The sequence below is a fragment of the Clinocottus analis genome, unplaced genomic scaffold (assembly GCF_023055335.1).
Source record: "Clinocottus analis isolate CAN_PGR_092001 unplaced genomic scaffold, fCliAna1.0.p SCAF_7, whole genome shotgun sequence".
NCBI lineage: Eukaryota > Metazoa > Chordata > Actinopteri > Perciformes > Cottidae > Clinocottus > Clinocottus analis.
In genome coordinates this window covers 5,584,174-5,608,357 of record NW_027176229.1, presented here as the reverse complement: position 1 = coordinate 5,608,357, position 24,184 = coordinate 5,584,174, and the positions used below count along the sequence as shown (strand labels likewise).

Here is a 24,184-nt window from a genome sequence, read left to right as displayed (position 1 = left end):
ACTCAGTTTGGGGACACAAAATCTCTGCCTCCTGGCAATGTCACTCCTAATCTCTCACCCACCTACGTGCATTTCCCAAATCCCGAAGATGGAACATGGTGCTGTGAGCCAGAGACAGGCGTCACAACATCCAGCCACTGAAAAGGCTGACATGTTTACTTCCAGAGCGGGGAGAAAAAGCAAAGTACATGCAGTTTGTTTTTCTCCAATATGTGTATGTTTATGAGGATAACTGCCTCACAAGATGCTTCTTTTGGTTGTTACCTAACTTTCTGGCCATCACAGGCCACCGTAGCTCAAGAAAAAAAAGTACTTTTCTTGAGCTGGTAGGGTTGTGGCTTAATACTTCTTGTACCTTTTTCAATAATATGTTAAAAAAAAGGCTGTAACATAAAATTGTATGTGGTACATATACAGCAGCATTTGTTCTGTTTGTCTGTGCACTTTATTGTAATAAAACATGCTCCTATTTCTTGCCGTGTCTATTGTTTAATGTTATGCATTCTGGTTGCAAAAGGTCTTTTAGACTCCCAGAATGAAAGAGCCTGACCACTGCCAGTGAATATAGGTGATGTAAGATCACCTGTACGAGACATTTTGGTGGGATAAATGTGACAGATGGGGACCAAACCCCTCTGCTAAGCCAAAGGGTCTCTCAAAATGGAATAAAGCGATCCCTGGATTCAGCTCCCCTTTAGAAATCCATCATGGATTTCAATCTGAAATGTCAGCTTGTCAATCGATACGAGCCAAACTCGCCGTCAGCTTTTCATAAAGTCCTCTCGAGCGCCGCGATTGATGGATTGACAAACGGAGAACTCTTTCACGGACACGTATTGGTCGTTATTTTATTTGCGTGAATTACCATTCCACAGACATAGAAGAAGAACGTCGGGTGGAGTCGATGAACAGATATCACATCGTCAATAAACATTTTTGCAAGATTCAAAGACAAGTATCAAAGTACAGTACAATGGAAATATAACATTCAGTCGACTATCAACATGTCCATTGTTGTTTTTCATCGGTAAAAATAAAAATAAATGGGTTTGTTTCCCTGGTGATAAATCATAAATATGTGATTGGTGTATTTAATGTACACAATGCCAAAGTTTCCCAAAGAATAAGGAAACAAATCAAATTATGATCATAACTTCATTCCCCGTGAAACGTTCCCTCATATAATAGAAAACAAATGAGACCGTATCATTTGTCAGTCAGTTAATATTCTATTCCATCCTATTACTATGTCACAAAAATAGACACATCTATGGTAAAGTATCAGGAACTGGATGAACAATCATGGCGGTGAGTTGCGCTTCAGCACATGATAAAGTGCAAAATGGAAACATAGGTACGTGGTAATAATTGGGCATTTTGTTTTTCGAGTGTGTTCCCCACAGAGTTGACACTTTTGATAAATTGCCCCGGTGCATCAGATAATCCTCGTCCCGCCCCTGCCCTGGGCGATGGAGGAGTCTAATTTTGGTTGCCTCTGGGAAGTTCTGACTTGTGAGATCCAAGTTTGAGAAGCTGCCAAAAGAGATATTAAAAAGGGATATTCATAAGATGTGAATTATTTACATCTCTCATATGTTTTGTTTTTCAGGTTCTTTTGAAGGGCTCTTCTGCTTCTTTTGACTTCCCAAAGACGTCTTGTCTTGGCAACCAAGTTTGGGTCGTAAAATCAAATTTGAACACTTTTTTTTAAAAACCTGGTTTGAGGGAAGATTAAATACCTCCTGCCGAAGGTCTTCTGATCAGAGCGCGAGCACTCGTGACTGGTGAACTTGCGTGGGAGTTTTTAGGTTTTTTTTTCCCCTCAATAATTCAAATGTTAATTCCATCGGTTGTTTACTGAGCGTGCTCTGGTTGTGTGGCCCAGTTCTGCCGTCACGAACAACCGCTTCTCCCCCGGCCCGCCCCCTGAAGCTTTGGTTGAAGTTAGTTCCTATGTACAATACACATTGACAATGACAGACCTAATCCAGGCGCATGCACAACCTAAGATACACCCAATCATATGCATGTGCTTCACAGATAGTTATGTTTTATTGCAACGTTTTCCACCGTGTGGCCCGTCAGACTCCGATTCACTGGGCAGCTCCGACAAACACGCCGCGCTCGACTGTCGGCGTCTCACTGAACGAGAGGACGGTTCCCTCAATAATGTCTCTGCTGTATTGCCACGACTTCGATCTGAAAAGTGCGATAGAAACTTTTCAGAACGCGTTTCAGGATTCGTGTCAGTCCAAAGCATTGAGAGATGTCTATTTTACACATTTATTGCTTTATAGCAACGCATCCAGACCAAAAAAAACAACAACAAAAGAAGAGGAACACAATACATTCCTGGACTACCAGCAGAACAGTGTCGATGGTATTCTTTTAAATGGTTGAGTGGCACACATTTTGAAGTCGTTTGCTCTTGGGAGGCAGTGGACGGTCGTCAGGCGTCCGGCGAGGCAAACGGTTTAGAGTTTGGCAATCCCGGAAAACTTTTTCCTTTTTTTTTGTGTGTTTTTTTTTTACTAAGCCAGCTCTACTTTTATCATGCAGTCTTACGCCTTGCTTTTTTGTGGTGATCGCCGACACCCCCGCACCACAAACACACAAACGCTCACAGTTGTCATTACGTCGTTGAACACAGCTGTTACACAGTCATAATGATTAACACACTGATTAGAACTTTTACAAATGTGCCAAGACGACTAAGTCCATGCATTTCATGCATAGATGGTGGTCATCCTCTGAGGCCCGCGGAGCCTCGGGGAGGGTGGGGACGGAGATAGTTGAGTGTTTACTACGCGTCCAGCCACTTCGCAGCCAGTTCTCTATCCAGTCCGACCTCCACGCCGTCCTCCCTGTGAGCTGTTAACCTGCTCCACCCGGCTCGAACTGAAGCCCTGCAGCCTGGGAATGAGCCAAACCGTCCACACAATGCGCCTCCACGCCAAAAAAACAACAACAACCTATTATTTGCTTTTAACCAAGCTGTTGTCATTCCCAAGTGCTTTTTCAGCAAACTTGCACCGCATACAATATTATCCCCACACCGCCGCGCACTCCAGACCTCGCGCATAACAACACCTTCCAGCCTCAGGAATACATTTTCTCCAATGTCCTCGACAATGTTTCACAGATTTCTTTCTACTCGTTTATAATAGACCGCATGGTACACTGGACAAATACACAACTGGACATTCACTACACTTCTCTTTATAGCTGCCACCATATTGAATGCAACACTGCTCAAATGCACATAGCTAATGAATACTAAATGTTGTATTACGAAGAGTGATATGTAGAGTCATCTGTCCACCAAGACAAATTCCTGCATGTGTCGTGTCCCGTAACTCCAGTTATTCTCCAGCGTTCGTATGCCGGCGTGTTTTACAGCTGCGTGATTGTCTGTATTTGTTGTTGTTGTTCTTTTTTTTTCCTTCCTCTTCTTTTTTATTTGCTCGATCTCTTCAGTCATTTCTCTGTAAGGCAGCCTTTAGGTGGTGGTCGAGGCTGAAGATCCCGCCGCTCCTATTTCATGCCGCTCCGCAGCACCTGATTGGCTGCGATGAGCATGACGCTGATGATGAACGCGATGGCGAAGGCGCATATCAGGCTCTTGCGCACACAAGTTTGCTTGACGTGCTGCGTCGGGCTGGAAGCTGGAGGAGAAGAGGGAAAACATTACCTGAAGGTCTGTTCAATCAGGCGTTATTTAATGCTTGAAAGACATCTTGATTCCGAATGAAAGAGCTCGTCACAAAGCGTTGACAATTACACAAACAAGTGTAAAAGGGGGGCGGAGGGCGAGTACTGCCGAGACAATTTGTCTTCACACCTGTACGCCGCGTTACTGCATCCAGATTGAAATGTTGATTGCAGTTTGGGAACAACAAGCAGACGGATTGGCACCTGCCTGGCATATTAAAAGGACGCTCGAAAGACGAGCGCTCCGAGAAAAGGTGAAGAATACCTGCGGAGCAGTCTGATGCACCGTTGGAACCAAAGAAGCAAATCAAATTGTGGAAAAAGACACTTTCATATCTATTGTATCTTGTTTTTGTATATAACTTCTTTTTTTTTTAATCAAAAATACTGAAGGCAAACTGTGTAAAACTGATTTTAATTCATCTTTATTTCCTCTAGGGGTCATTTCCACTCCGAGAAAAACAACTCTTGTCTTTAGGAAAAGTGTTTCTTTAACAAAAAAAATATGTTCGCAATGTAAATCGTGGAATTGGTTTGATGACGGTTCCAACAATCATTAAAACTACACTTTAGATAAATGACAACATAACATGAGCTCGTTTCTCCTACGGGGCTGGAATACATTACGATCTATTTGGTATCGGGGTTCTATGAAGTTGATGTGAGACACTTTTTAAAAGAGGAAAATCTGTAATGTGTTAACTCCAAAAGACATTATTGCTAATATATTGTGTGAGGACAAACTCTGGATTTGACTATTAGTGAATTCTACAACTGTAATGACTTAAATGAGTGCTATTTAAGATGAATAAAAATGATCCGCTTATTTACAGACGCCTCTTTTCAAATGTAAGTTTAAGACTAAGTGGGTCAGAATAATGTCTCTCAAGGTAAAATAACATTTGTTCAAATTCAACAGGGGGGGACTGAGCCTGGCGGTTCGGAGGCATGCAACACAACTGCAATGTTTAATTCCATATTGGCTGTTGTAGCGTTACATCATCAGCTGCACATGAACAGCAGAAGCCTGTGGTCGTATAAGAGGGGTCTTCCTTACTGTCTATATCCACCTGGCAGTCCTCAGGGTTCTCTATGTGGTTCTCCTCCGTCATGATGATGTTCTCGATGTCTTTCATGGAGAGGTGATCACAGAAGGTGTCGTAGAGGAGCCTCTTCAGCTCTTCCACCGTTAACTTCTGCATGTCACACTGGAGACGGACAGACATAACTCAACAATAACTTAGACACAGGCGGGTGGACACGACGTCCACACACACATGCACACACAGTCTGTCGGCGCTCACACACAACACATAAAAAGGGTGTGGACAATAACGGATTAAATAGCTGCGCATGGGGAAAAAAAGTTGTCGACAATGTAAATGTAATCATGAAAATCCAAAACATCTTTCAAATTTACAAAACATATTAAGGTAAAGGAACTTTTGACCGAGTTGACATCCAATTCCAACACAAGTGCCACGAGTTTAAGCAATTCAGCAGTGTGGTTTTCATGCTGGACGAGTTCAAACTCCACATTCGAAAAGTTGCAGCTTCGACCGTTTAACTCACTCGTTTATTAGCTTTAAAATGCTAATATTGAATTACCTTTATTGTATCACTTATATCATGGATTTAAGAATAAAACTACTTTTTTGTACATTTTTACAAACACTAATGCATTATGCAGTAGTATTAAAAAAAAGTAGAAATACCACATTAGAAAAATACTCGATGACAATTAACAGTAAAAATGTGACCCCATAAAAACACAATTATCAAGAACGCGTACATAAGATATTCAAAGTAAAAGGCACAATTAGTCCTATTATTATACTATATTGTATTTAAATGGATTACCAATGTGTTAGTGTATGATGTATTAACCTACATTAATATTAAAGTATTTTGTCTGCCAGTTCCAAGTGTTTTGTATGTAAAATATGTTTTTTTTTCTGTAAATGTGTCTGAAAGTTACATGAATAGTAGAAAAAGTGTAAAAAAATCCAAGTCTGAAGTAGCTGAATTAAAACATTTAGGTTCAGTTAATTGTACTCAGTTATATTCCACCACCGGCATCGTGTCAAAATGGAGTATTAAATAAAATAGAGAATCGATGAACGACTCAACAATATAATTGCCAATCCAGGATCCGTTCCCGTCTGGAAAGCTCATCTATGTTACTCATTTTCTGCTCCGCTTGATCCACGTTCACCCGTCTGACCGGAGGATGATGTGATCAATGCAGCAGCACATGCTTGATATTACTACTCGGTTATATAACGGCTGTGAGGCAACGGTCCCTTGGGGTTTTCTTGACTCTCCCTGCAGGTGTCTTTGGTTATGATTTCTTTTTCTGTACACCGACTGCACCAAGAATTTCCCACAGATTCCCTCTCTTTCGCACTCTCTTTGGAGCCTCACTTTCTGACAGCCACAACGAGCGCCGTTATCACATACCCACAACAAAGGAGGCTCAGACACCAGCTCCATCCCATTAATTCCATCTCGCTGTCAAAGTGAGCAGTCGATTATCTAATGAGGTGTCTGTAAATAAATTAATATCTATTTTACATAAACATTGACTTTAATGTTCGCAGTAATAAGACTGTCTCCGCACACGGAGAAGCGTCGACACCGACTCAACGTCTTTACGAGGAACGCCGTTCTTTGGGGAATCCACACTTCCCGGATTGAAATCGTCCCGTTAACAACCCAGCGCACGCGGCAATTAAAACTGCGTTTCGTTTAAAGTCGCAGTGTTGCAGAGGCTAAACGTTTGCTGCAGCTGCGGTCCATCGCCTTTCTAATAGGCAGAACATGAGTGACTGAATAATGAGCACCTTCCAAAAAACGGAGTCAAAGTCAGTGCCGTTGAACTTGTCTGGCAACCCAGCTGCCGTGAGCTTTGGGCCCAGAAGGGTGACAAACTCCTCAAAGTCCACCTGGCCATCGCCTGCGAAAAGAGGAACAGTTTTGGTGTTTATTGGCCGCTGGTTTTTACTACCTGCTACAGTCAAGTTTTGTGGGCGAATAGAGAGCAAAGCAAATAAAATCCCAGCTGCTTGTTTGCCTCACCGTCCATGTCCAGTCTCTGAATGATGATTTCAAGCTCCACCTCGTTGGGCATGTAGCCCAGGGAGCGCATGGCCATTCCCAGCTCCTGCTTTGAGATGAACCCATTCCCATCACGGTCAAACACTTTGAAGGCCTCGCGGATCTCTGCAGAGAAAACACACACACACACACACACACACACACACACTCATGAGCTGAAGTCTTACGGCTGAGCAGGATATGAAAGTGGGAAATGTTCCACGCACCAAAGACACATTTGTTATGCCGCATCAATGCTTGAGTCATAGTTATATGAGGGTTGGCAGCTCAGAAGAACAAATTCACCCAGTAAAATGACAAACAAAACAAAAAAGGAGCCAAAATAAGAGAAATACCTTTGAACAAAGAGATAAGATCAGGACACAGTTTATACATTATGAAGTAATACTCTCTAATGTATTTAAAATGTTTTGGGGATGAATCGAATCTATGAAGTCTTATTTTCTACCCTGCCAAAATCTAAAAAGATTTAGTGCCAAAAATAACCGTGCAAGAACATGAATTGCCTTTGCAAGATGTGGGCAGTGTTATATTCTGGTGGTTGCACTTCCTATTTTCCCATCTGTACTACAATTTCTTAGAAAGGAAGACAAATAAATGACTAAAAGGTTACATGATACCAAATATTTGAAAGAATGACTGTCGACTCAAAATGACTGCAAAAACCAAGAGTTGACTAGCATCAGAGGTGAAAGGAGCCCTTTTCAAAGCTGATTTGAAAATGGACAGAAATATACACTGAAACCAAATGTTATGTGGTAAAGAATATCTGATGAATGTAATATTGTGTTAAGAATATATAACGGCCAAAGGGTCTCTCTGGCAGTCAAATGACTAGCTTAAACAAATCATCTGTATGTATCAGCTTTGCTGCTGTGTACATGGATGGATCACTGAACGAGCCCACAGGGCAAAGGCCCACAGGCCCAGGGGCCCAAAGTGCCAGGGACCCGCCTATCAGTCCGACCAGGAGGAGACTCAAAATGACCACAAAGCGACATGAAATAACTCCAAAGAGACACAGAAAGACTATAAAGAGACAAAAACAACTGCAAAGAATGCGAAACCGCTGCAAAGGTACACAAATAAACTGCAAATAGACTCAACATCTCTTTGCCGTTGGGCCCATTGTCTCATAAAAATGCCCATAGCTGTTCATTGTCATTTGAAGCTCGGCTCAGATCAGCTTTCTAGTCATGGAGAGTACACAGTACCTGTGATAACAGTTGTGTAACGTCTCCTGAGGTTCATTCTAAACAAACTGCCCGACAACATAATGATATCTTCAGTTCTCTTTGTTGGGAATGTTCAAATGTTGCCATTGTGGGTCTTTGTTGTGTTGATAAAAGCATCAAAGTACACTATAGTTTCCATTCTTTAAGTGTGTTTACGTCACTGCTAGCTGCTCTGTCTCCCTCCACTCTCACCTCCGCTGTCCAGTTTTCAACCTTGAGACAAACTAACTGACCTCACAAATTATGAAAAACGTAGTCCCAGTACTAAACCCCCCAGCTGCCCTTCTGCTGCGCTGATATGGACCATTTGACCATGTCTCTTGTGACTTCATGGAAGTGCAATACTAAACAACGGAAGAGGCCCCTTGAAATGAAAAACTGGAGTAATGTTCGTCACGTTACTAGCAGCAGAAACGGCTGAATAGTTGGAGATAAACAGAAGAACATACATGGAGAACCTCTTCATCAAGAGAAAACTCAAATCTCAGCTGAATCAAATCCAATAAAGACGAGTTCTGGCCACACGGGTCTAGTTGGGAGGGTAGAAGATGCCCCCCTGCTGACACACACGATCACAACAGGAAATCTTTGAGCAGTTCAGCCACACTGCGTATTTCCCCTCGTCCTCCGCTTGTTTCCTCTTCCTCAGGGGCTGGATCCCTTCATTCATATGCAGTAACATCCACATTCACCTACAATTTAAGACTTGCAACGTCTTCACGTCACACGCCCGATTAGCACACGAAGGAGCAGAGCAGCAGATGAATCTTAAAATGGAGATGATACGCGGGGTAAATATTGGGGAAAGCAATCTGAAAGAATCTGTAATCTCTCTAATCTGTTGGGATCAGAAGCTTTAAAATGCGTCATTTAAATCGGCGCGCGAGAGTCCCGTTGGCCCCGTGTGATGAGGCCCCTCCGGTGTTTTCCAGAGCGTAGATGGAACAGACCAAATTTAAAACAAGTGTTTTAAAACGTAGAGCGGCTTTTGAATGAATAATGAAAACAAAATGAGCTGAACGTTGTGACTAAATAATGCACAACCTCTGTTACGCTGTCGAGTGACAGTCACGATGACAACCTTCTCGGTGGGCAAACATAAGGATTTAAATTTGAATCAAAATGAATCTCCGCTCCATATTGACAGCCAATCAAATCACTGAAGTGTAACACCAACACAACTTTATCAAACCTCTGCCTCGTGGAGAAAAAAAAAAAAAGAAAAGTGAATTACTGATTTACCGGAGTGTCAGAGCGCCGGCGAGCCTCGGGGGCCCGAATCAGCAGCGTGACAGCCGGAGACAAACACTGCAGCTGCTCGGCGACGGCGGGAAAACGGCGTGCCATTCATTGTGTAAATGCCGTTGCGGGTCTTCAGGAAAGCGGGTCGTTGTGCTCGAGCACGGACGAGACGCCGAGCCACAGAGACGGGACGGGTGCTTTGCAATCATGAATTCCAGTGGATTACATCTGGCCATGCCATTTATAACACCTGCAGAATGACATCGCAGCAGCTTTTTTTTTTTTCTCTTAGTATGAATCATTGAGAGCCTCCAGCTGTGTGTGTGTGTGTGTGTTTTTTCTTTGTCTTTCCCTCGATGTCATCCTATTGTTTATAGAATAGCAATACCTCAGGTCCCCGCTCCATCTGTTTACTTTGGAAAGAGGGGCTTTCCATTACAACAAAAAAAGGAAAAAACGTTCTGCTGCCACACAGGAGGCAAACACGCTCTTAAAGAATGTGCCAACACCGTTTTAGTAAGTACTCTGTCTCCACTGAAAGCTTTATTTATTGATCAAGGGCCAAGGTGAAGCAAAAACATCCCGACTTGTGAGCGGCTTACCGTATATTTGTGATAAAAAATAATGTTTGTTTTGTGTCGCAATGAAGCACGCGCACAATTTGTTGAAGGAGAATCGTGTACTCTGTATTCTGTAAATGGTTTGTGACAAAACGCTTCAGTGCCGCACGGGCCGGATATATTCTGACCATCAAGTCCAGAGAGATATACAGTAAAGCTGGAAAATGTGTCGCTATTGCAAATATATTTATCAAAAAGCACCTCAGGACAAACAGAGTACCACCAGAATGTACTGACAAATCTCTAAAGGAAAGCACACCAGACAAAATCCCCACTCCAATTATTTAAAAGAGGCTGACTAATCATCCTTTCTCTTTTTGACCGCACGCCATCCAGATAGCGTGCTATCTCTCCCAGAGTTTATCGGCCTTAATTGTCCTCAGAGGGACGAGTATATTCTTCCATTTTCAATTTACTCTGTGAGCCCCCCAAAAAATGTGCCATATCCACACGAATGCTCCCTCAGTGGCTCGATTGCAATTTAGAAAACTGCCCCTGTCACGATAATAATTAAAGAAAAAAAAACCCTCTCTCTTTCCCTGACTGTGAATAAATGCTCTGGCGGAGGAAAACGAAAAACTGAGTCGCTCTGATATTATTCTGTCCAATCACAGAGAGGCAGTTGGCCACATTTCACCACGAGTTTGTCGGGTAGCCTCGACATAAATGGATCTAAATACTAGACACACACAATGACAGCAACAGTGGGTCAGTAGCAATAATCCAACTGCATGGTCCCAAACCAAATCACAGAAATAAAATAAAACAACGAAGATAGAGATCTTTTGTCTATATATATATATATATATATATATATATATATATATATATATATATATATATATATATATATATATATATGGGTGTCTATATCTAGATATTCATTAATCTAAAAAAAGAGATGGTGTCCAGTCCAAGCTGAGATTGTTAAATTGCTTCTTTTTTTTTTTTCCAAACAACCCTTTAAATTTCTCAAATGAACAGTCTATATAATCTTTCACGTTTCTCTTCATTAACTTGACGTGTCAGCATTAATGTGGGACACACTTCAACGTGTGCAATATAAACTCAACAGCTATTCTGTCTGTATATATCATATTCAGTTATTGTGGACTTTTATTACTGTTTTTTTTAACTGTGTATTATTTGTAGTACCGTAACAGTCGGGTTACAAGCCGCTCCTACCTTCGGTGGCGCAAAGTAACGTTGAAACTCGAATCCACACAAATTAGCATGCGGTCAAACTTTTAAAAATGAACGCATGGCAAAACTTTGGTGTGGACACAGAATAATATTCAATCCTCCTCTAAACTCTGTTTCCGTCTCTCTTTTGATGGATTAGCAACTCGTTTAGTTGCCCAATGCGCTAGTGGCTCGTCGGTCTGTCCAACATTTTGGAAGTTTTTGCTTAAAATAGCTGCTTGAAACTGGCATAAACACAGGATGTGTAATGACCCTACCTTTTCCTTTAAATCACACTGTTTCTGTCTATTTTTCCTCTATTTCTGCAGATTTTGTAATAGCTTCAGTCTTCTTAATACGACAAGAATCCCACTTCCATTTCACTTTAGTACCGTATCGATATAAACGTGTTTTTTTTTTCCTTCGTCAAATTATTTTTAGAAGACGCCGTCGCTGCATCTTCAACTCGGTCTCGGAGACCGCAGCTCCGCTGGGGGAATGCGAATATATTTGTGGAAAGCGTGTGGTATTTGCTTTGATGTAGAGAGGTGCTTGTTGGCCTTCAAAGATGCGATGCCATGCGGTCCCCCGCCGTGCGATCTGACAGAGGATGAAAAGCCCCAGTTAAGATCGTGTGCTGCCAGAACCAAGCATCTGAAGCCGAAGTCTCACCAGAGAAAGGTGCTTTGTGTACTCCACTCGCACCGCCTCCCCCCTGTGTACTGTTGTACATCACTGAACTGTATGGGATCCTTGCTGCAGCACAGGGACGTGAAACGTGTGACCTGTTCGCGGCACGAGCAGCCGACTCATGCAGACAAATAGCAAGGTGCTTGACGAGGGCGGAGCATCAATGACAGAGGGCACGGCATCCTCTTCCTTTGAAACCGTTTCCACAAGACTCTCCAGGAGACGGAGATGCAGTGAACAAGATTTTTTTTTTTTAAATGTCATCATCTGTGGGTGTTTTTTTCATAATAAAGAAAAAAGTCATCATTAGAAAGTGGGTGAAATGCAGTCTCCTCCTCCTCCTCCTCCTCCTCCTCCTCCTCCTCACGGAACGACACCACATGGGAAATATTCACATGGATTTTCGAGGCATGCCTGGAGCAAAGCTTTACCCCTTTACCGGCTAAATTTAGCATCAGAGGAAACTTTTGCTAATTACACGCGGTGCACTTTGAGCAGAACAGAGTAATGCCGGGTCTTTTGTGGCGGTGAAGTGTCCGTGAATGTAATCCAGGGTCTGTTTTCAGGGCTAGAAATCCTCTTAACCTCAGACAGACCTGCATGTGCGTACGGCTGCTTCGGATGGGTAATTGCAGCTCACCCACTCTTTATGTAAGACCTTATCAGTGTGAGAAAAACACTGCTGTGTGTGTGTGTGTGTGTGTGTGTGTGTGTGTGTGAACCTTAGGCAACTATTTTTAAACACCCATAGCAACCTTAATCCATCTTTCGCTGGATATGGGCCGACTTGGGCATCCGGAAGATTCTAAAATTACCATAACAGGCTTCTAATAAGGCTCAGGAGTATTCATAAGGGGTGTATGGCAGAGTGTAAGTCATCTGTGTCTTAAGGAAAAGTCCCAACTTGGATCGAGCCTCCTCCCATTATGAAGCGCTTAAACATCGCCGATGCAACATTGCCACGACCCCACGGAGAAACTGCAAGCCAAGGACGAATTATTGTTTTGTTTTTAAGTTGAAAAGGTCAAGGTGCTTCATCCTCAATAAGAAAAGATCCCCGTGTGACTTTTTAAACCCCACTTGACCTTGAATGATTGACGTCAGTGAAAGCCGTGACATTTTATCTCATCTGTTGCTCATTTCGGGCGTTGTTTTTCCAGCGGGGAGAGCGAGATTCATTGATATGTCTCTGATTTCTTTCCCCTCGCTCGCCCTTATGTTTTCAAATCTGCAAGTTCTGACCGTCACAGCCGACGCCATGCCGAGACGAGGTCAATAACCGCGCGGTGAAAACCCACGAATAGCACCTCAAACAAAGGTCAGGCGTGAACAATCAAAAGCTTAGATTATCCAACACTCATGGGCGAGAGGATTTTGTTATTGCCTGGTGTCAACTTTGCAGAATTGTTCATCAAAGGGAGGAAATATTACCCAGAGGGGAAAAAACACTCCACCTTCCATAACTCATCACAGTCCATTTCACAGGTAATAAAGTCTGCTGGATCCTCCCCATCGTGGCAATCGATCACAATGGGAATAAATGACTTGACTTCAACCTACCCGACAGCCGTAATCACAGCGCTTCGTGATATTCTCCGCTAATCTACACCACGTGTTTTCCATCAATGCCCAACCTGGCAAGGACGGATGTCATGCCAGATTACAGGAACTTTTCAGCAGATGTTCTGTTACTGCACCTCTTACTGGGTCCATGCAATCTACATTTTGCAGCAGGGCGAGTATCTGCAAAATGTTGAAGAAACTGCTCAAACTCCGAGAGCTGGTCAGAATAACACTGCCACTTTAAAATCTGAAGTTTACACGGACTGTGCCACTAACCGGGGGCTGTGTGGTCCGTGCACGTTTCCTCTGCCAGAGACGAGGGAACGTCTGGTGTTTCCGCTGACGGGGGAACCGCTTGGCTGGGAGGAAGCTCCCATCGGAGCTGCCTCGTCCTCCTCTCCCGGGCAAAGGAGTTTCTTGGCGGCCATATTGGACTAATCCAATTAACAAACTATCCAAAAAATACAAAAAGCATGAATGCATTGTTTTGAAACCCTCGGGGCGGCTCTACTTCTTCATCCTTTCATGTTGGACGAAGAGCAGACGAAGAGTGACTCACTATCGCCTCGCGAGGAACAAATGGCTTCATTACAAGTGTGGAGAGGCCGCTGAGCGCGCTCATTTCAGCAGATATCTCTGCCTCACAATGCATCGATGTCTTTGACGTAACGATGACAACGCTTCAAATTCTGTTGACTTTTTTAATTTGTTATACAAATATTCTGGACTTATCTACACGTTGCACCTTTCTTGTAATCTTAATGCAGAGCCAACCACTTGAAGCGGTTATTCCCAGAGTACCATTAGTTGTACAGTACAGTTTAGTTCAGTGGTTCTCAACTGGTGGGTCGCGACCTACAAGCAGGTCCCGGACCCGTTTTTTATGGGTCGCCGGCCTTTGTTTGGGGGAAGAAAAAAAATTAGAATTATATTATTTGTTTATTTTTTAAATCCCGTGATTTTATTTTGAAGGGACTTTTATGCAGCGCAGTGTCGTTTGGGTTCTGTTAATCATCTTATTGTTTTGTTATGCACCCAGCATGCAACACTACTGTCTCCATACTGTGTCAGGTTCAAACTAATTCATAATATTATAACAAACTGCACAACATTTCAACAAAACCACACTTAAAAAAAAAAAAAAAAAAAAAGTAAACCCTTCAAAAGCGGTTTCACAAGACGGATTAAAGCCTTTGGCTCAACGCCTTTGGCTCAACGCCTGTGGCGGTGCTGGGTCCCTCCACCTCCCCCCTCAACCCATTTCTGCGCTCACGCTTTTATCACCATCTATGTCAAGCAGAGCTTCTTCATATGCCGCCCGTCTCAACCAGCCAGGTGATACAGCCGAGAGAAACCATTTTGAAATCCATTCCTGGCTGCCCGTCTGTTTGGCAGACCGTCCGTCATGCAGGTGGAGCGGGAACAGTCGAGGCTGGAGCGGAGTGACGGGAAGACGCACAAAGTGAGATTTATTCCTCTCATCCTGATTATATATGAGCAGGCTGCTTTTTAATGGGTGTCCCCGGTGCAGCATATCTGTAATGTCACGAACCAAGTCCTCTTCCTAAATGGATTAAGTTAATCTTCCCGTCTCGTCTTGTCTCTTTTCTCCACTAAGTTGCGTTTTTTTTTGCCAGGGGTGTTTTTATCTAAATGACGGAAAGCTTTTCAGTCAATTTAACGGAACAATCTGATATTTCACCACAGATCCATCACCTTCCCTCCACACACATGGAGCACTAGTTCGCCTCATCCCGCTTTAGCGCCATGTCCACCACCAAGTCGAGTTCTGACAGTGAACTCTGAATACGTTGGCGGCTGTCTAATAGAACAATGACAGCAGCAAGTTGCTGTTGTTGGCGCACGTCTTTCTTTTTTGTTAATCATTTAACAAAAGCCAGAGTTGTGAAATGATGTGTATGAGACGTGTTGCATTGTCAAAGGGAATTGAAAGGCAGAAAGTGGAAATGTAATGTGGTTGGCAGTCGAAAAAAAAAACCCTTCATTTATTTGCATGAATCACTTCTGTTTCAATATTATTTCAGAGAGAGAACGCTTTGATGAGGAACGGCTCTCTTTTTTTCCGTAGGAAGGAATGAAAAGCTCGCGTCAATGGCGAGAGGAAACAAACTGTTAGGGGATTTAAGGGTAAAACAAGATGTTTCTGTTTGTGTGGGAGAACAATAATTGAACTAATTATGGCTCCTTTCGCTAATAGTCACTAGCTGGAGTGAATAGGAGGTTTGGCTTTGGTAAACAAACACATCTGGATCATTTGCACACTCCACACTTGTGAAAATGAGCGAGCGTATCAAAATCACCAGCATATGTTTTAAAGCGGTGGCGGTTGACCCTTTGGAAGCTCACCCCCACAACGCCCACTGATCCTGCACCAGCGATACGTTATGTGCATAATTTCTGTCTTGCCGAGCAGATGTCGGTGTCTTTAAATATCTTCATTTGTATTCATGTAAGTATTTCCAAAGGAATGGAAGTCAACCCTGCACCTCGGGGCGAAGGGATGAGTCAATGTTTTCTGCTGCAGCTCCAGTAGGAGTCGAGCAGAAACATCAAGATCGCCTCACAGCCAGTTTACGCCATTAGAAACACAGCGGTGTCAGGTTTTTTTGGAGCAGCTGTCAGTCAAAGTGATTTGCAGTGTCTCCAAAATTCTGCAACTAAAAATGGTGGAAAAGAGGCTTGCATTACGACCGTAAGCAAACTGTTTATTTATTTATTTGAATGCAAAGTGGAATTCACAATAGCTTGGGAGAATATTCTTGAATGCAGATTTACAACTCGACCACCCATATGAGGTAAATATCAAAACCTTTAGTCCTGTCCACAAGCCAGGGGCCCTGACTTTCAGAGTTTACACAAACACAAAGTTTCCATCAGTATTGCCGTGTAACTGGTTGACATTTTGGACGCTTTCACATTCAACCTTTCATCCCTGCCTCCCCTGAGTGTGTTTTTCTCTGACACACTTGAGCTGTGATCCAAATACATTTGTTCAGAAGGTCGTGTATGTCATTGAGATAATTCATCTCACCAAATACACCCAATACCCCCTTTTGGTGGACTAATTTCATCCATTTATGCCCAATTCTCCTCTGATGTCGCTTGCCGAGGTGTCGGGGCAATACCGCCACATGTATTTAAACGTAGGCGGTGCTTTTGGGCTGCAATGTTGGAGACTGCAGGGGATTTGCAAGAAGAAGGAAAAAAAAACATTAGCCTGGGGCAAAAAGTTGAAACAATCAACTTTTAGAGAAACGATAAGAGCAGGTTAAAAGAAGTATATTATTAAGAATTTACAAGAGCTGTTCCCAATAGCCGTGGAAACACTGGTGGATGACTGATGATCTCACAATGCTGGTCCCAAAACCAATGCTGCCCGCGTTACTAAAAACAATATGCGATTGTGAGACGCTCTCGGTAATCATCTCCTTCCCAGCAGCAAATCCATCTCCACTGCTAACCATCTTATGGCGCCATAACGTAAACATGCTCATGGTCTGCTATTCATCACAAAGTAATGTCAGCACGTAAACACTGTCTTATTTTTTATTTTTGTAGAAATCAAGCTGTCGGGTTCTGTTGCTTTTATTCCATTCATCCCATCACTTCCTGTTTACAACATCTTAGCTCCAAGTCTCCGGGGGGCCGACTTGACAACCCAATCTGCGTTAGATCTGGAGACGAGGAGAGACCCTCCTCTTGCCACGAGCGCGAACTAATGGAGAGATGACTCCTAGGCGGCGTTGATGTTTCGATTTGAGCAGACAGTTACAACGTGAGCTTGAAATGTCCCTGCTGGGGTTCTGTGACGGTTCTGTGACGGGTTCTGTGGCGGGTTCGGCCCGCGAAAAACTCATATGTTTCCCAGTGATGAAGAGAAGGCATTCGACCGAACACACCAGAGCTGGAACTGAGTGTGGACTCAAAAAAAGAAGTGTCATTATTAATCATGTTTATGTTAAATGAATAATAAGTCCATAATGTTGGCGTGCGCTGACGTTTTCTTCTGATGAATGATTGATATCGTCTCGTCTGCAGAAAAATTGTTTCCTGTGTCAAACTTGTCATTCAACATGTCATGTAAATAGAGTCTGCTTCTCTGTTTGTTTTTATTTGTGCTGCCTTTGTTGTTATTTCATAAGCAATAACAAGCATTTTAATTGCGCTGGTTACAATATTACATTTATTTTGAATGAATGAATTCACATTTGTGGCTTCTACTTCCCTAACACGTTATATTCACATTAAATTATTAGACGAAAGGCAAAAAACCCTTTTGTTAATCATTTCCAGCGGTTTGCTCATGCATGTCAAATTAATTAATTTACCTTAATATCAGCATTTATTGACTATATTGTGAATGAATTCTTTCACACTTGGTCAGGAACGCATGAAGGTGTTTTGAGGTTAATCTGTCAGTACAACGAAAAGGTCAACCGAAGTCATGAAAGAAATGGGTGAAGATAGCTTGAGGGGGAGTGGCATGCTAATCGTGTTCCCATGGCCACGGCGCACAGTGGATGAACAAGAGACAGGGTCAGGATGTGTATCATTCTACAACTCTGACAACAACACATGGAAAGGATTAAAGGAAACGCGAGCGGATTTGAACTGGACCGACGATGACCTTCTCGGAAAGACGTAAACATTGTGATCCTGCCTTATCTTTAGCTTTGTGTCGACGGGACACTTGTTTGCCTGATCGTCACTCGGGGACTCGTTACAAATACTTTAAGCTCAGCCCAGGGACTATTCTGAAGCGGCGTCCAATAGTGCTGCTCTTAGGGAGGAGGGAAATGACTACACACTTCATTCCACCTGCAGTGATATTGACACTGAGCTGTGTGTGTGTGTGCGTGCGTGCGTGCGTGTGTGTGTGTGTGTGTTACTGGTAACTATATTAGGCTCCGGTATTATAGCCAACAGTTATTATTTTTGTTCCGCCCCTCTTGTGTAGGAGGTGAAATGAAGAATGTGGAGCCCAATATGAAGTGTTGAATGTATGCTTCTATTGTTGTATTGACCACCCTCCTCCCTTACACACACACACACACACACACACACAGAGGCTGAAAGAACATCAGAAAACTAGCGTTTTGTTCCAATTATAGCTTTGACAGCCTTCTGGGGGCCACAAAGTATGGTGCCGCTGGTCCAATCCCTCCGCTGTTCTAACCAGTAATTGAAAATGGCCACGCTGGCTATGCCTGTCAATAGGGTTTCAGCCTCCTTCCCCTATGCACGCACACACACACACACACACACACACACACACACACACGTTCACCGATGTGCTTTTTTCGTTCATGTGACTAAGCCCCGTCTCTCTCACGGCCGAGCCGATGTACGCGACACTTCCAGGCAACTCACGTCCGTCTCTCAAGAGATGCGAGCGCCGGCGAGACACTAACTGGCGCTCGAGATGGATGAATTGACAGTATCGTTCTCAAGTGATTGACTTCAACTATGCATCCGCAATCCGAGCAGCACGGGGACATTGTGTTTTGTTAAAATTGGGGTCCGAGTGATCCTGCCGCTGCATGTGTAAAAATACTGATTATATTTGCAAAATTGTTTGCGCCAAAAAGTGTTCAGTTCTTCTGAGCTTTCTATGTAAATAGCACTATATTAAAAGATGTCCACATTGTGTTGTTTCCCTCATCATGTAACTGTAAAAGACAGTGGGGAGAGGGGAGGGTTACATAAAAAGTATTGTAGTGAATGTATCATGCATTATGATGCTTTTAGCAGTGTCCTCCATCTCTGAGCAGCTGGAAATATGACAAAGGCAAGATTGTAACCGAAAACTTTTGTCAAATCCAGCAGAAATTGTGCAATCGTGGTACAATCTAGCAAATTCACAGTCACATCCTTTCGCTTTTATTCAACAAACCGCTCAGCCTTGTCTCCTCTGTTTTGCTCCCATTTTGTGCTACCTGGCAGGAAAAGCTGTGAACCTCAGTTACACTCTTGACAACAACAACATTCAATCTGCTCGGTGACACTGCCTCTAAAAAGTCGGCCTCTCCCACAACCTGTAAGACATTCCTCACACGGCATCACTAATGCGCCACAGCAGCTGGAGGAGGCGCTGTCACTGCTGGTAAACTGTGCATCACCTCAGGCTTTCCTGTTCGCCTCCACAAAGCCTCCATTGCTTCTCCAGTCAGACTGCCACGATGAGTTGAGCTGAAAAGCCCAAATGGAGCATGTTGTCTTGACTGCAGCAAGGCGGCACAGGTGGATTTGACTAAGTGGAGTCAAAATGAAGCGCTGACTGTAAATTATAGTGGGAGGGTGAAGAGGAAACTGATATTCCTCAAGCTCAACAACCAAAAGCTTCTCTTTAAGTCAATAAAAAAAAAGAGAAGTGATTGAAAAATAAGACATCCATCTTTCTTCTTTCCGTGCGTCCATCTAATATATTTCTGCCACGCGACGTCTCTGTACGCTGGAAATTAAGTTTGACAATAGAGTGCCGAGTTGCTGGGCGTGACATCGTGCAGAGATCGCTTTTGCACCGACACGTTGACGCTTTTCTTTTTATCCCAAGTTCAGTTTGATGGCCGTGAAAGAAAAAGAAACGCAGAAGGCACAGTGGCACCTCGTGAGCAGCCGAATATCTTGGAAACAGGCTTGTCGTTTCTGGAGGTTTCTGGTGCCGTGCGCTCTCTGAAACAGATGTCATGTCACAGATACTGAGGCCGTTCACTGAACACCTTTTTGGAAGTCAAAACCAATTCATATGTTTCCTCTTTCGCTCAGTGAGTCTAATTATTGTCAACCTCTGCGCTGAATTTGCCTGCCAACTGTATTGCGAGATGTGAACCTCTGCCGTGCGTGCGTCTGTGTGAGACAAAGGAGTGTGTGGTTGTGTACGTGTGGGTACATTCCTGGTTCAATTTACAGTTCATTTTTGATTCCTCCCCGGGAAATTCTGCACCAGCATCCTGTGACGGTTCCCCACGAGATGCAGCTTGTCTGTAGTTCACACACAAGCGTTTTAATCAGAGCCTCGTCAGATGTGCGGCACTTTTAAAGACATGTGATCTCCCTGAATCTGTCCACATGCGGAGCAGTCAGATCCACATGTGTCTCCACAACGTCTTCATTATTAAAAGGCAACAAGGACGAGAGGCGCACGGATCCAATCACTCAGCAGGGATCAAACGCCTGCTGCCGCACGGTGTCACCGCGCCAAAGACACGGCGACAACACGAGAACTCACTCGCTCTGGGACTCGATGCCGCCGCTGGATGATAGCGATGCAGATGTTGCAGGTTCACATCGCATCACATCAGTGCTCCAGGCGTGAATATTCTCAGGGTACCGAGAAGAAGAAGAAACTAAATGGCTCGGTGTCAGCATGCTCGTTGGAAGATGTGTCTTTTGGCAGACAGGTGCCACTCCAGCGCTGTGGAGGTTGAATTGTCTACATCGAAGCGGAAAGATGATTTTTAGGTCGACTTTGTTTGTTTGTTTTAATCAAGAGATGTTGGTTGAATCATTTAGCATCAGAGAAAGTATGTGAAAGGGCCCTGAAAGGGCCAGTGAAACTGGGCTCCTATGAACCAAATGTCCACCCAAGAGCTTCTGAGAGCCAATGCACCGTTGCTTTCCCGAAGGAGCAACACTTTGTGACAGAAAGGGTGCAGGGACGCCTTGTTTCATTCACCTGACCAGCTCCACGGCTGGAGCACATGCGACCAACGGAATGAGCTGCAAATCTATATCCCCGATCAATGAAAGAAAATTGGAACAAGATAACTGATCTTAGAGTAGCACAGATAACAAAGTGGGTGATTAGTTTTGCTCTCTCTCTCTCTCTCTCTCTCTCTCTCGTTGTTCATAGATCCGCTTTCAAAATAAACCCCACACCCTAAAACAGGCCTGCATTTAAGGTGCACATATCGCTTCTCGCGTCTCTAAACGGATCTCCGTGCGCTGTCCAAGGTGCTGACCGCGCGTCCGTCTGAACGCGCTCCCCTGGTGGGAGTTGAGCTCAGCCACATGCACTGCGCGAGCCTGTCGGCATGCACAGACGGCTCTCTCCGGGTTACGCGCGGGCAGCTACACACACGTCTCACCTTCAACTTCGTCTTCGGGCAGGTTCACCGGAGCGCTGTAGGAGTGGAGGTCGGGGATGGTGTAGGTGCCCCGGTACATCAACGTGGAGGTGACTGGATGCATCGGCATGGCTGCGACCTTTGGTTGCCACCTTGCACCCTCGTCATACACAGATGTCTACACAGAGGCTCCCAACTTCCCCCCACGGTCACCGAGGGAACGGAGAAGCGAGTCCATGGATGGGGGAGAGGAGGGAGGAGGTGGATACCGCAGCGTGGCCGCGGAAATCTCGCTTTCGGTCAATGACTGAGGGGATTAAATGTTGGGTGGCTTACCTCATTGCAGTTTTGTTATTTTTTTTTCCTCTCCCAAAATGCTCCGATTGACACACGAAGTCACTCAAATGAAGAAGAAGAAAAAACTACCTCGGGCCGAGACAATGCGCACATATGTACATCACCGCCAAACAAGACAAGCTCCACATCTGCAGGTTAGACGCCGAATCAATCGGCACGCCGACTTGTAGCTCATCAATCCACACTGGCTTTCTGTGTTTTCGGTCCCGGCGTGTGTTCGCTGAGAGCAATTGTATGCATCCACTTGTTGGATCCGTGCGCTCACTTGACGCACTCGTGGATCCAGCAGCCGCCTTCACATAATCCACAGAAACGGCGTGCCACGCTTAAACCAAAAAAAAAAACAAAAAAAAGAGATTGATGAGTGAGAAACAACCTAAAGTGTATCTAAACGTGTGTCTCTTGAAGGCGCGAAAGGACGCGCGTATACCAGGTACAGGCGCGTGTCCGTTACCTCAAAGACAGCAATTGCTCGCTCGCTCTTAATTGCTCACGGGTCCGGGGGCGCGCTGCGATCCAGCGGCTCCATCCTCAGTGAGGGAATGAAAGAGGGCTTTCGTGAAAGGATGCGAAGCTCTGATATTTAGACAGTCTCCTCTTTCCCTCCCGCCTCACCCCCGTCACTCCGGCTCTCTCGTACATACGTCTGCACATATGGGTGTAGGCATTCCCTCCCGCATAACACACACACGCGCGCGCGCACACACACACACACTCACGCACACACGCACACACGCCCTCAGTCAAAACCTCCCCTACTGTTTCTTTTTTTTGTTTTTTTTCAAAATACTCTCCTCGTGCGCATTCCCGGTTAGTCACCGACGCTAGACTGAAAGCATACAGTGTGATTGATGATGATGTGTGGTAGGTGTATGGTTCATTCCCGCCTACTGCGCCGAGGCTATAATAAAACACAATTCAACACCACTTGCTTAATTTATAATCCATAAAGCTTCAGGAGCTTTTTAAGTTTTTGCTGCAACGCCAAACATCCACTGCTGGTTTCTATATTGGCTGGAATGAAGTGGCATGCAAGTGTTTCATATAGATAGCAGAAGAAGAAGAAGAAGAAGAAGAAGAAGAAGAAGAAGAAGAAGAAACAAAAAAAACCCAATCTGTCTTCCTGTCTCACATCCTTTCCAGCTGCTTTGCTGCGCTGTCAGAGCGACCGGTTTGAAATGAGCTGTTGTACATTTCAGATGACGTGGTTGGCGTAGCGGTTGGGGGTAAGATATAACAGGCCAATGTTGAATGGAGCCACTTAAATTTTTGATAACCACGAGCTGTCTTTTTTCGTATTCCCCTGAAAACTCTCTTTCGTCAGGCAGGTTTGTTTTTCTCTTTGGATATCAGGGCACATGCATTGGGATTCTGCTTTTAGGGCCATGATATGTCCTGCTGACATCTTGCCATAACATGTCAGTTTGCTGCTCGAAGAATCTGTTTTCAGGTGCGTAACAGCAATAGTAATTTATTATTATTATCTCCTCTTTTCAATTGGTGGGCTGCACGGTGGTGTAGTGGCCTCACAGCAAGAGGGTCTGAGGTTCAGATCCTGGTCTGCAGGTCCTTCGGTGTGGAGTTTTTATGTTCTTCCCGTGGCAGCGTGGGTTCTCTTCGGGTTCTCTCCGGGTTCTCTGGCTTCCTCCCACAGTCCAATGACATGCAGCTTATAATAATTGGACTCTAAAATGCCTGTAGGTGTGAATGGTTGTCTGTCTCCATGTCTGTCCTGTGGTGGACTGGCGACTTGTCCATGGTGAACTTTGCCTTCGGCCACTGACAGCTGGGATCGGCTCCAGCGCCCCGCGACCCTAAAAGAGGAGAAGCGGTTCGGATAATGGATGGATGGATGGATGGATCTACTCAATTTGCAACTCATTGTTTAGCTTTCCAACTCCCATTTCTTTTGATTTGGTTCACACTGACTGCTCAAATAGCTTTGTTTTTCAGCCGCAGCTGGCAGCTGTTTTCAGTGGAGAAGACCAACAACAGAGCCACAGAAGGGTGAATATTGTATTTACATGCAACAAGTGGCCACAAACACGGCTCCAAATGAACGGTACTGTTGCTTCTCTGTGTGAAAGTAAAGTCGCAGTCGCTTTTATGAACACTTTGCTTTTTTTGGGGACCTCTCTTAAAGGTAAGGTAGGCGGTTGTCAGGGCGGTTGCCACACGGGGGTGTGAAAGCAGCTTTAGGTGCATGCCTGCTGCAAGAAATTGGCTAGTAAACCTATGTCATGGGGCGGAACCTGATTAGCTCTGATCTGCAATGCCTGAATTGGTTATATAACCTTTTGAAATACACTTTAAACTGAAACATAAAACCCTTTTACTTGGTCACTGAGCTGCAACATTCTCCACACATAAAAAACCATCC

At 44.2% G+C, this 24,184-nt stretch overlaps 1 protein-coding gene across 1 annotated transcript; it reads right to left on the bottom strand.

Annotated features, from left to right (window-relative positions):
- Window positions 1-829: 829 nt before the first annotated feature.
- On the bottom strand, window positions 830-22,422 carry LOC137779124 (calcium-binding protein 7). The gene is made up of 6 exons (XM_068566634.1): window positions 22,259-22,422; window positions 21,469-22,129; window positions 6,790-6,933; window positions 6,555-6,667; window positions 4,769-4,919; window positions 830-3,665 (listed from the first exon to the last, which is right to left on the bottom strand). The coding sequence occupies exons 2-6, from the start codon at window positions 21,575-21,577 to the stop codon at window positions 3,535-3,537; spliced, it is 648 nt and encodes a 215-aa protein (XP_068422735.1). The 5' UTR covers window positions 21,578-22,129; window positions 22,259-22,422; the 3' UTR covers window positions 830-3,534.
- Between the last annotated feature and the right edge of the window lie 1,762 nt (window positions 22,423-24,184).

Coding starts and splice junctions, on each gene's coding strand:
- LOC137779124 (XM_068566634.1), bottom strand. CDS start 21,577: ATGCCGATGCATCCAGTCACCTCCACGTTGATGTACCGGGGCACCTAC. Junction 6,934..21,468: donor GCCCGAAGACGAAGTTGAAG/GTGAGACGTGTG, acceptor TTTTCTCTGCAG/AGATCCGCGAGGCCTTCAAA. Junction 6,668..6,789: donor TCAGAGACTGGACATGGACG/GTGAGGCAAACA, acceptor CTCTTTTCGCAG/GCGATGGCCAGGTGGACTTT.